At 44.1% G+C, this 12713-nt stretch overlaps 2 protein-coding genes across 4 annotated transcripts in view; one reads left to right on the top strand and one right to left on the bottom strand.

Moving 5' to 3' along the window:
- ZCCHC17 (zinc finger CCHC-type containing 17) overlaps window positions 1-2232 on the bottom strand; it is a 46588-nt gene extending 44356 nt beyond the window's left edge. For 2 of the 3 annotated variants that reach the window (XM_070596105.1, XM_070596114.1), the window contains exon 1: window positions 2092-2232. The gene's annotated coding sequence lies outside the window, so the exon portion shown is untranslated. The remainder of the gene's footprint in view (window positions 1-2091) is intronic. The other variant, XM_070596125.1, reaches the window with a different exon arrangement.
- A 72-nt stretch (window positions 2233-2304) lies between these two features.
- Window positions 2305-12713, top strand: part of SNRNP40 (small nuclear ribonucleoprotein U5 subunit 40) — a 32131-nt gene continuing 21722 nt past the window's right edge. The window contains exons 1-4 of the mRNA XM_070596190.1: window positions 2305-2556; window positions 4960-5089; window positions 6911-7004; window positions 8205-8370. Coding sequence (XP_070452291.1) covers window positions 2413-2556; window positions 4960-5089; window positions 6911-7004; window positions 8205-8370 — 534 coding nt within the window. The 5' untranslated portion in view covers window positions 2305-2412. The remainder of the gene's footprint in view (window positions 2557-4959; window positions 5090-6910; window positions 7005-8204; window positions 8371-12713) is intronic.

Genomic DNA, 12713 nt, shown 5'->3' on the forward strand with positions numbered 1-12713 from the left:
CATGGAAGATGGGCACGGACGTTAGCTCAGGGCTAGTCTTCCTCAGCAAAAAGAGGAGGATTGGCAGTAGTTAGCTCAGGGTTAATCTTCCTAAAAAAAAAAAAAGAATTGAGGGGAGAATCAGTTGATAGGTGAAAATACTGGGGTATGAGCAAAGGCAGAATAATGACTCCAGGGCCTGTATTCTCAACCACTATTCTACACTGCCTCAAAAAGAAGTCGCAATCCACACCCAAATTTTGCAGAGTACAGCTCTAACACTAACCAGGTCCCAATATTACAGATTCCAATGAGGAGTAATCAGAAGGGCATCAACACGGAAGTGGCTGCGATGAGCAGGGTCTGGATTCATTCATTCACACACATAACCAAGGACCATTTCTTATTTGGTTTTGTGTTTCCAGTGCCTAGTAGACAGCAGGTACCCAAAGTTTTCTCAAATGAGTGAACAGAGCCTTACTATGTGCCAAACACAGAGAAAGAAGGAAGAAAGCATTCTGATCTAAAGAATGTAGGAGAAGGAACTGAGTTCCACACAATATGCTGGACAGGTCAGAAGACAGGAGACTCAAATGCCAAATTAGTGGCCCAGTCTTCCTCACAACGTTCCTCCGGGGGGCCTCTCTAGCTCTTTCTTCTGTTTCTCTTGTAGGCTCATCCTCCTGTTCTTGGGCATTAAACGTTGGAACTACTCAAGGTTCCGACTTACGTGCTCTTACCCACACTTATGGCTCAGTTATCACCTATATGCAAATTACTCTCAAATTTCTACTTCCAACAAAAATCTCTGCGTTCCAAAGCCATAATTCAAATTGCCTCCTGGATGTCACGAATGACCTCTCCCTTCCCCTGCCAAAAAAAGAACTACTCGGTTGCATAAGCCAGAAACCTAGGAGTTACCTTTGATTCCTCTCTTTTCACGCCCTGCATCCAACCCATCACCAAGTCCTACCGATTTTACCTCCTACATATCTCTAGAATCTGGTCATTTCCCTGCAGTTTGTTCCACCCATACCTCAGTCCACGGCGACAACAACAACGCTCACCTAAGTGTCCTATCTACACCTAACTCTCTTCAGATCAGTTCACACTACTGAGCCTGAGGGATCAAGCCACCTCCTCCATCACACACTCCTTCCCCGTCAAACAGAAAAAAGGAAAAAACCCTCAGTGGTTTCCCATCAGTCTTAAAGTAAAAGCTACAAAGTCCTGCAGGGTCTGACCTCCACCCGCCTCCACCTTCACGGTGTACCACACTCCCCTTCATCCTCTTCGTACTGGTCACAACGGCCTCTTTGAGCTTTTCAGTCTTTTTCCTCCCATTTGCCACAGGGCCTCTGCACAGGCTATTCTATGTGGAATATTCTGCCTTCCTCTCTTCACTCAACTAATTAGAATTCTCCCTTCAGGTACCAGTTCAGGCGTCTTTTCCTCAGAGCTGCCTTCCTGCTTCTTTCAGGCACTCATAGCCTCAGGTACCTCTCCTGGATAGCACTTATTTTACGTTTCTTAGTGGGATCATGGTTTAACACGTCTTCTCCCCGCCACACTCGAGCCCCCGAGGTCAGGGCCCATGTTTGGTTCATAATGCATCCTCAACGCTTTGCACGGTAAATAGCTACAGGACGATTAAAGAGAAGGCCTCGTTCACAGGTAGAAGTGCAAATTTCTCAATAAGACCGTGCTCTGGAGAAGCCAGAGTCGGACGTTTCCTTCGTCCCTGTCTCTCTCGGGGACATAGAGCAGGCCCTAGTAAAAGGCTGCAGAATCAGCGGCAGAAACAAGCCGGTCTCCTCACTCAGAGAGGATCCAGGCCTTGTCTCCCCGGGAGCGTCCGGCACCGGGCTGGACACAGCAGGTGCCCGCTGAAGAAGTCAGCCGTCGCGGGCCCCAGCAGCCGCGGAGACCCCCAGGCTCTGCTCTCGCCTGGAGAGGGGACCCAGGCCACTGCACGCCAGACCCAGGACCTCGGGGCCCGCCTCTGCCCTCTGCCAACAAAACTTCAGCTGAGAAGGGCCAAGCTCACACCACACCGCTGAGGCGCCGCCTCCACATTCCGCAGCCACCCACCCCGACCTTCCTAATACTCACTCTCCGTCAGCTCCAGACCCCTCGGCCGCAGCATTGCGCGAAACGCCACAACCCAGTCAGCGCGCTGCCACCCACAAGACACAGCGCGCCTAGGCGGGACTCCACCTCCATCCACCAATCCTGAAATCCTATTCCAGTGACGTCAGAGAGAGCTGACCAATAACAGAAGACTGTCCAGGGGGCGGAGCATAGGGGGTATTGGAAGCCGATTGGTTTCTCCAAGCCGGAAGTGCCGGGGGAAGGAGTAACTCGGCACCAATCGTGTGGTGGCTGAGGGTGTCGGCGCGGTCTGTGGCGGCGTTAAGGAGAGCGGCCGCCGCCATGATAGAACAGCAGAAGCGCAAGGGTCCGGAGTTGCCGCTGGTTCCGGTCAAGCGGCAGCGGCATGAGTTGCTGTTGGGAGCTACGGGGTCGGGCCCCGGAGCAGGGCAGCAGCAGGCGGCTCCTGGAGCTTTGCTGCAGGCGGTGAGTGAAGTAGAAGCGGCCTTCCGTCCTCAGCTCATCTTCCTCTCCTCGGAGCGCTGCGCCGGGCGATGCCGCGCCGGCCCTTTCTCCGCTCTGTGGGGGCTGAACGAGGATTTCTATTTGGAGTTAAGGCCGAAAAACGCTGTCCAAGCGGCCCACAGCCCTCAGAGGCTGCACCCGTTTCCCGGGTTGACGCCGGTTTCGCCGTCTCCACTGCCCGGGATGCGGCGTTAGAATTAGAGTTAAGGATCTTGAACTCAAAACCGGGACCGGGGCTTTCGGATCCTAAATCTTTCGGGATCCAGCATAGGGTAGACATCCAGAAAAGTTTGTAGAGTGGTTGGAGGAAGGAAGGAAGGAAATGAGTGATACTGGTTCGCTTTGGGACTTTGGACGAGTTGCTTTTCCCTTTATTTCTCTGCACTAGCGCTGTTAACAATTGAATCATCGCTCGCGGTCATTGAGCCCGTGTGCCAAGTGCTTTGTCTGTGAAAACTCCGTTAATCTTGGTAACAGCTTAAGAGTAAGGAACTGTTATTATCCCATTTTGTAGGTGGGAAAACCAAACTCTTTTTCTAGTAAGTGATAGGAACAGATTTTAAACCCAGAGTCCATGGTCTTAATTATACGTTTCTTGTAAGATGGAGGTAGTGATCACACCTCTCCTTCTGTGCTGTTAGGGTCAGATGAGGAAATGTGTGTGTCCACTCAAGCAGGGGTCAGTAAATCCTGTTTGGCACCGTCCTCAAAATATATGCAAAATTGCTACCACTTCTCTCACCTCCATCCTAGCTTTGAATCTATTGCCTCATTATTACATTATTATTATATTATTGTTTCATTATGGCAGTAGAGTCCTAACTGGTATTCCTGTTTCTGCTCTTATATGTCAATCTGTTCTCAATCCAGCAGCTGGAGGAAGCCTTCTAAACATCAGATCGTCTTACCCTCTGCTGAAAACTGTCAGTGGCTTTCCACTTCACTAAGAGTGAAACCAGAATCCTTACATTCTTTTGCACGCTTTTTTTTTTCCCCCTTTACCTCTCTGATCTACCAGTTTTCTATGGCTCGCCCTGCTCCAGTCACACTGGCTTCCATGCTCCTGTCTCAAAGCCTTTGCATTCGCTGCTCCCTCTGCTCTAGTGCTCTTCTTCCAGATGTCTGCACGGTTTACACACTCAGCTCCTCCAGGTTTTTGCTCACATCTCACTTTTTCAGTGAGGACTTTCCTGACCACCCTATTTTAAATTGCAGTACCTCGCACTCACTAACCCACATTGCTGCTTTGTTTGTCTCCATAGCACATACCACCATCTGTAGGTTTTACTTCTCTCCCTCCATCCCACTAGAACATGAACTCCATTGTTTATTTTGTTCACTGCTGTTTTCCCAGGGCTGAGAACAGTGCCTGGCATGTGGTATTTTTTCTGATAAATGAGTAAGCTGGAAACTACTGAAGAGATTTGAGGATTATTGATGGCGTATTTATTCTTCCACTAAGAAGTAAGGGTATCAGCTGAGATTTCAGTGAATTGCCCAAGCCTAGGCTTAGTGTCAAGACCATAATCAAAACTACTTTCCCCAGAGGGCCACCCTGGTGGTGTAGTGGTTAAGTTCACATGCTCCGGTTCGCAGGCCCGGATCTGAGGTGTGGACCTACACACCTCTCATCAAGCCACGCTGTGGCAGGCGTCGCACATATAAAATAGAGGAAGATGGGCACAGGTGTTAGCTCAGGGCCAGTCTTCCTCACCAACCAAAAAAAAACTCCTTTCCCCAATAATCTGTGTCTTGCAGGTTTGTTGGAAAGCTCAGTTCAATCATTCATTCTTTAATTGAGCTAGAGACAGAAAACAGTGTTGAATGACATAGGCAGGGGCCCTGCACTCAGAGAGCTTGTTTTCTAGTAGGGAATAGAGACAAAATGTGTAAACATGCATAAGGAGGGTGATTTCCAGTAACAATAAGTGCTGTGAGGGAATACAGTAGGGTTCATGGAGTAGAGGGGCAGTGGGGTGCCACTTGAGTTTGAATGATCCAGGAAACACTTTCTGGAGAGGAAACATTTGAAAGGAGCCAAACACAGGAAGGTGTAAGGGAAGATCTTAGAACCAGTGCAAAGATCCTGAGGCAGAAATGAGTTTAACTTGTTTGAGCAATTAAAAGTTGGCTGTGGGACAGGAGCCGAGTGAGGAAGGAGGAGGTACACACTGGAAGCTTCAGTAGGAGAGTGTCGAATTGGAGGCGTAAGTTACGTGAGAAGAGTTGTCTTTCTCTAAATTGAAAGAAAGCCATTCAATCATTGTTTTCCTTGTCTTCTTCCTCCACCCCCCACTCCCCTGTTTTGCAGCCACCTTTGTCTGTATGCAGTGACTACCCTGTACTTCTCTCTCTTTTGTTTAGGGCCCTCCCAGGTGTTCCTCCCTTCAAGCCCCAATCATGCTTCTCTCCGGACATGAAGGGGAAGTGTACTGCTGCAAGTTTCACCCCAATGGATCCACCTTAGCGTCTGCAGGATTTGACCGACTAATACGTAAGGCTTTTTGGTTTTTTTGGTGTTTTTGTTTTGAGGAAGATTAGCCCTGAGCTAACTGCTGCTAATCCTCCTCTTTTTGCTGGAGAAGACTGGCCCTGAGCTAACATCCATGCCCATCTTCCTCTACTTTCTATGTGGGACGCCTACCACAGCATGGCTTGCCAAGCGGTGCCATGTCCGCACCTGAGATCCGAACCAGCGAACCCCAGGCCGCCGAAGCAGAATATGTGCACTTAACCGCTGCGCCACCAGGCTGGCCCCATAGTTTTTGAATTTGAAGTAACTGCCCTCTGCCCGATAGTGATTATTTTTTAAAACCTTCACTGCCACAGAAGGTATCGGTCTGAGTTGGTCACATCACAAACTATGTGGCTAACATGCTAAATAGGGTCATGAAAATGCTGAATGGTCTTGGGTGTAGAACTTGGGGTCCATCTGGTAAGTACAGAAGGAATTACGGTAGTAGTTGGAAAGCGAGTTGCTCTGGTTTGGGAATATCTTCCTCATGGAGGCAATCATGAGCTAATGTAGCAAGACAAAGAGATCCAGATTTAGTGGGTTAGCGGGACTGATGAAGAGAGAACTTTTTCCCAAAGGTGTGAGGCTCTCTGTTGATCAGAATCTTAGCATATAGGAACGAAGGAGGGGATCCTAGAGTGACGACTCACTTGGATAATCTACCTGTACATCATTAGGATCTGCTACCAGATTCCCAGCTACTTGTCAGGAATTACCCATTTTTGAGAAATAGGTAGAAAAAATCAGTTTGGGGTCATTAGAAAAAGCAAGAGAGGGGCTGGCCTAGTGGCGCAGTGGTTAAGTTTGCACATTCTGCTACTCAGGCGGCTTGGGGTTCGCCGGTTCGGATCCTGGGTGCGCACACGGCACTGCTTGGCAAACACCATGCTGTGGTAGGCGTCCCACGTATAAAATAGAGGAAGATGTGCACAGATGTTAGCTCAGGGCTGATCTTCCTCAAAAAAAAGAAAACAAGAAAAAGCAAGAGAAAAGATAACGAAAACATCTGACTTTTTTTCTTCTGGCATCATTTGCCACATTGTGAGATGAAATGAGTCCTTTGGCTCTGTGCTTATAACCCTCTACCTCAGGGTGGATGATATCTCTCTTCACTGTCTGTTTTGATTTAGATGTTTTAGTTCTGTGATCCTTAAATTTACTGGTTGGCCAAGTATCTGGAAGGCTTAGGGACCTTTGCAGAACATCCTTGAGTTGCTGATATGCTTAATTTCATCGAACAAACCAGGAACAGTTTTATCAGCAGAAAAATAACTATGTGTGTGTGCTCCTTAATAGTGCTCACCAAACTTCAGTCCTTGCTAGACCAAGCTCCCTCAGGATAGGAACTGTCTATTCAGTTACCCCCTTTTACCCCAGCACCTGGCATGTAACAGGTGCTTAGTACATGTGGAATGAGTAAATGTGGTATAAAATCATTGCTGTGTGACTTTCAAGTCAGTTGCAGCTCCCTAGGTTTTCCATAAGTGCCATCATTTTGCAATCTGCTTATACTCATAGCAGACTAGTAGTAGTGAGTGTCAACTTTTTTTAAATTACGGGAAAAAAACTTAAGATTTAAAAAATTATATCCATTAACTCAATTTTTTTAACATGAAAAGTGAAAATGTTGCGTTATTTTTGTTTTAAAAAGTATCAGGAGAATTGGTCCAGCTGGTAGAACTAATAGTGTTCCAGTATAATTTCAGAACTGTTGTGGTACATTCCTAAGTCCCCATTCCGTGGCAGATAATGAGTGTCCTTTTGCCTAGTAACCTTCACAGAACCCCTGTCTCCCTCCAGTGCTGTGGAATGTCTATGGTGACTGTGATAACTATGCTACGTTGAAGGGGCACAGCGGAGCAGTGATGGAACTGCATTATAACACAGATGGCAGGTGAGGATTCTGCGTCATCGAATGACAGCTGCTTCTCATACTAATTCTTGGCATCCTTTCGCATTTCATCCTTGAGCTTTCTCTCAGGGACCATGCTGTCAGAAACTACTCCATTTTGGGCAGCTGCTTTATTATCCTATCATCGTCACACCAAGTGAGCTGTTTATTGTTCCATGTGTGCATTTATAGATGCATCATCTCTGTCATCTAAAATCTCAAGAGCCCAGACAAATTTGTTTCTAAGATGTAAAACAAAGTATAATTTTTATATGTAGAAATTAGCTTTTTTTATTATAAAAGTAATGATATTTATTGTGAGAAACTCAAAAAAAACCCCAAAGAAATAGCCCATATTCCTACCACTGCAAAGATAATCATTGTTAATATTGTGATACGTTTTTCTCAAGCCTTTTTCCTACTCAAAGTTGTTTGGTTTTTACATATATGTTTGAGCTACATGTATGATCTTGTCTGCTGTTTTTTTTCCCTTAACCTTATTCACCTGTGTATCTGTTTATCATAAACATTTCAATGATTGCATAATTTTAGAGTAACTAGATAATATAGAAATGTGGTTGTACAAAGTTAATTAATCCCACTAGGTATTTCAGTAAACATTCATTGTTTTACACCTCTGATCTCTAAAATCTTAGGGTTCCCTGAATCAACTGGTACGTAGCCTTGTATACATTGTCCCTATTAATATTGGAGTATAGAAAGCATTCTAAAATCAGTTATAACTTAGAAATCATCCTCAGAGACAACATGAAAGCTTTGATTTTTAGAGGAAGGGTTGGAATTACCACGCCATTGGGTCGGGAGTTGCCACAGTCTGTCTTCCCTCCACAGCAGGGAGGGGTTAAACCTTTTCAGGTGGGAGGACGTCTTATGCGTAAAGTGTTCTCTGTCACAAAGGAGAGAAGGATTGAGAAAACTGCTGTATTCAGTGTACAATATGTCATGGGGACTGTCAGAAGGAAATTTTTTTCACAGTTCATAGGGTGGACCTTGTAACTGGGTCTAGGGGACCAGTAGGATTTTAGTAGGTAGGGTGAGGCGTTCCAGCATCACATGCCAAACTGTCAGAGCACGAGACATCCATGATCTTGAAGAGTTTGGCACATGTTGGCAAGGGGGAAAGATAGATTGCTATTGTCTGTCGTCACTGATTTCTTTTTTGTTCTTCCTCTTACTTTCTAGTATGCTCTTCTCAGCATCCACAGATAAAACTGTGGCCGTGTGGGATAGTGAAACAGGCGAGAGGGTTAAAAGGCTGAAGGGACATACTTCCTTTGTGAACTCGTGTTATCCGGCCAGGAGGGGCCCCCAGCTTGTCTGCACTGGCAGTGACGATGGCACAGTGAAGGTAAGTGTTGGCTGTCTGTGTGTGGCAGCTTCTGAGGTGACGTAATGTGAACCTGATCGTGCCTTCCCACCTGTGCTGCACCCTCCTCTCCAGAACTTTGCCCTAGCACTCGTTTCCCAAAACAGACACTTTTTAAGTAAGGTTAAAATAATTAGCAGTTTTTTAGGTATCCTATAGAATAATATTAGAACCATATGGAACCATTGTGCCTTGGAATAGAATGGACCACCTGAATTGGATTCTTGACTCAGCTGTTTACTTAGTTGTGTGATCTTGGGCAGGTCACTTTTCTGATCCTCAGTTTCTCAATCTTTAGAACAGTGACAGTAATATACATGTCTTACAAAGCTGTTGTGAAATTACAGTCAGTGTGTAAAAAGGTCAGTACATAGTTTAGTAACACAGAATGGGATCTTAAAGGTCATTTAGTCCAAAGATTTCCAACCTGTCTGCATATCAGAATCACCTGAAGAACTTGTTAAAAATACCCAGATTCTGGTTCAGTAGGTCTGGAATTGGGAATTTTTTTTTAAATTAAGACTTTATTATTTTAGAGCCATTTTAGGTTCATAGCAAAATTGAGGGGAAAATGCAGAGATTTCCCATATACCCACTGCACTCAAGCATGCATAGCCTCCTCCGTTATCAACATCCCCCACCAGAATGGTACATTTCTTACAATTGGTGAACCTACATTGACACATCATCATCGCCCGAAGTCCATACTTTACATTAGGGTTCACTTTTAGTGTTGGACAAACCTGTGGGTTTGGACAAATGAATAATGACATGTATCCATCACTATGTTGTTATACAGAGTATATTCACTGCTCTAAAAATCCTGTGTTCCAGCTATTTATCTTCCCAACCCCTGGCAACCACTGATCTTTTTACTGTCTCCGTAGATTAGCCTTTTCCAGAATGTCATATGGTTAGAATCATATGGTATGTAGCCTTTTCAGATTGGCTTCTTTTCACTTATTAATATGCATTTAAGATTCCTCCGTGTCTTCTCATGTCTTGATCATTCATTTCTTTTCAGTGCTGACTATTTCATTGTCTGGATATACCACAGTTCATTTATCCATTCACCTACTGAAGGACATGTTGGTTGTTTCCAAGAGTTGGCATTTATGAATAAAGGTGCTATAAACATTCATGTGCAGGTTTTTGTGTGGAACTAAGTTTTCAACTCCTTTGGGTAAATACCCAGAAGCACAATTGCTGGGTCATATGGTAAGAGTATGTTTAGTTTTGTAGGAAACTGCTGATCTGTCTTCCAAAGTGCCTGGACCATTTTGCATTCCCACCAACAGTGAATGACAGTCCCTGTTGCTCCACATCCTCATCAGTGTTTGGTGGTGTCAGTGTTTCAGATATTGGCCTTCCTAATAGGTGTGTGGTGGTATCTCATTGTTGGTTTAATTTGCATTCCCTGGTGACAAATGATGTGGAGCATCTTTTCATATACTTATCTGTCATCTGAATGTCTTCTTTGGTGAAGTGTCTGTTAAGGTCTTCAGCTAATTTCTTAATCAGCTTGTTTGTTTTTTATTGTTGAGTTTTAAGAGTTCTTTGTATATTTTGGATAACAGTCCTTTATCAGATGTGTCTTTTGCAAATGTTTTCTCTCCGTCTGTAGCTTGTCTTCTCATTCTCTTGACGTTGTCTTTCGAAGAGCAGAAGTTTTTAATTTTAATGAAGTCCAGCTTATCGATTATTTGTTTCATGGATTGTGCCTTTGGTGTTGTATCTAAAAAGTCATTGCCATAACCAGGCTCATCTAGGTTTTCTTCTATGTTAGCTTCTAGGAGTTTTATATTTTATGCTTTACATTTGTGATCCATTTTGAGTTAATTTTTGTGAAAGGTGCAAGGTCTGTGTTTAGATTGATCTTTTTGCGTGTGGACTTCCGTTTGTTCTAGCACTGTTTGTTGAAAAGACCACCTTTGCTCTATTGCATTGCCTTTGCTCTTTTGTCAAAGATCAGTTGACTGTATTTATGGGGATCTATTTCTGGGCTCTCCATTCTTTTTTTTTTTTTTTTTTTCCCAAGATTTTATTTTTTCCTTTTTCTCCCCAAAGCCCCCCGGTACATAGTTGTATATTCTTCGTTGTGGGTCCTTCTAGTTGTGGCATGTGGGACGCTGCCTCAGCGTGGTTTGATGAGCAGTGCCATGTCCGCACCCAGGATTTGAACCAATGAAACACTGGGCCGCCTGCAGCAGAGCGTGCAAACTTAACCACTCGGCCACGGGGCCAGCCCCTGCATTCTTTTCCATTGATCAGTTGGTCTGTTCTTTGGCCAGTACCACAGTGTCTTAATTACTGGAGCTTTATAGTGAGGCTTGAAGTCAGGAAGCGGCAGTCCTCCACCTTTGTTGTTCTCCTTCAATATTGTGTTCGCAATTTTGGGTTTTTTGCTTTTCCATATAAACTTTAGAATCAGTTTGTTGATTTCCATGAAATAATTTTCTGGAGTTTTGTTTGGGATTGCATTGAATCTATAGATCAAGTTGGGAAGAACTGGCATCTTGACAATATTGAGTCTTTCTGTTCACACACGTGGAATCTCTCTCCATTCGTTTAGTTCTTCTTTGATTTTGTTCATCAGAGTTTTGAAGTTTTCCTCATATAGATCTTGTACATATTTTGTTAAATTTATACCTATTTCTCTTTTTTTGAATGCTAGTATAAATGATATTGTGTTTTTAAAAATCAGAATTTTAAACGTGTTCCTCAAGTGATTTGATGTAGCGAGAATGACATTTTAGGAACTGTTGATCTCATCCAGCATCTTCATCTTACAGATGAGGCAAATGAGACCTAGACATGGTACCTTATTTCAACAACACACTGCTTTGTAGTACCAACCATTTTATTCTTTCTTTGGCACTGATTTTGGACTCTGGGTGGTGTTTTCACGATTAAACAGGGGGGCCTTCAAAGTAGTACATCTGAGAAACCACACTAAACTTGTGATTGTTGCTTTTTAAATGAATTTGATATTTTCCATAATTAGAGGTGGTGACACTGACATACTGGATTATCTGCTTTGAAAAGTTTTTCTACTAACTGGTTTTTTTAATAAACCTAATCTCTTGGGGCCCCCTTGGTGCTTGGCTAGGAGGAGAGTCTGTGGCTTCGGAATGGTTCCACAGCCCAGAGCTCTTAACCTATTTGTCCTACAGTTGGAGAGGCTTAACAGTAGCTGGTTCGATAATTGGCATTTCAGAGGGAAGTCAGAGATGAGAGTGCCCTGATGAATTTTAACAGACCCTTATTGAGGGCCTGCTGTAATAAACATCTAGGAACTTAATGTTAATTTTTGCCTTTCCTTCCTTTACCTTTTCTCTCACTAGCATTTTGTCTTTTGTTCTTTATATCCGTCCTCCTGTTTCTCTTTCTGTCTCTCCTTAGCTTTTTCTTTTTCTACTACACTCTATTGTGAATATGTCTGTCTTTTTTGTCCTTTGCTTCCTTCGGTTTCTTCTCCCTTAATTAAACTTGACTTGAAATGATTATTTTAACTTTATTACTCAAGGTAATATTTTTTTAAATGTGCAGTATGTCACATCACCTAAAGGTGACTGCTTTTTGACCAGTTCCTTATTTTTAATTTCAACATATTATTTCTAATTAATGCTTCATTGAACAGCCTTTTACATATGCTTTTAGGTACTTGTCAAGTTGGAATGCTTTGTTATTTTCTGTTACTTGGTTTGTAAGTACAGAAATTTAGTAACAGCTGCTTATCTAAGGGGGAAAATGTCATGTTGCTTTTTACTTGTCAGGGTTCTCAACAGAAAGCAAAGGCTTCAATAACTCTTGCATTCTCAGTCTAAACGTGATATCCTGGGCATTATCCATACTGATAGTTTGCAGACTTTTTAGCAGTTCATTATTTTTTCTAATAAAGCAATTAAGTGAAATCATAATATGTGTAAATTGTTCCCTTTCTCCAACAATTCAGTCCTAGTGCCTTTACATAAACCAAAGAAGGGAAGGCGATTCGAGTTAGGTGAGGTGGGCCAGAGTGGCCCAGAGTGGGGTGTCAGAGCCCAAGTGAGGTGAGGAGAGCATCCATACAGGATGGGGCAGTCAAGTATAGGGAGATGGGGACTGAGGAGGGTAAGGAGGGCATCCACACAACACAGGGTAGGTATTGCGGTGTGGAGAATTAGAGGGGGAGCAAGAGGGAGCAGCCCAGCATGGCGAGTCAGTGCTCTAGCGGAGTAAAAGGGTCATCTGCATGTTGGTGGGGGAGACAGTGTGGGTGTCAGAGCCTGAGCTGAGGGTGTGCCCACACGGGGTGGGAGCAGTTCAGGTAGGGAGGGTGAGGC

Source organism: Equus przewalskii, chromosome 2 (genome assembly GCF_037783145.1).
Source record: "Equus przewalskii isolate Varuska chromosome 2, EquPr2, whole genome shotgun sequence".
NCBI lineage: Eukaryota > Metazoa > Chordata > Mammalia > Perissodactyla > Equidae > Equus > Equus przewalskii.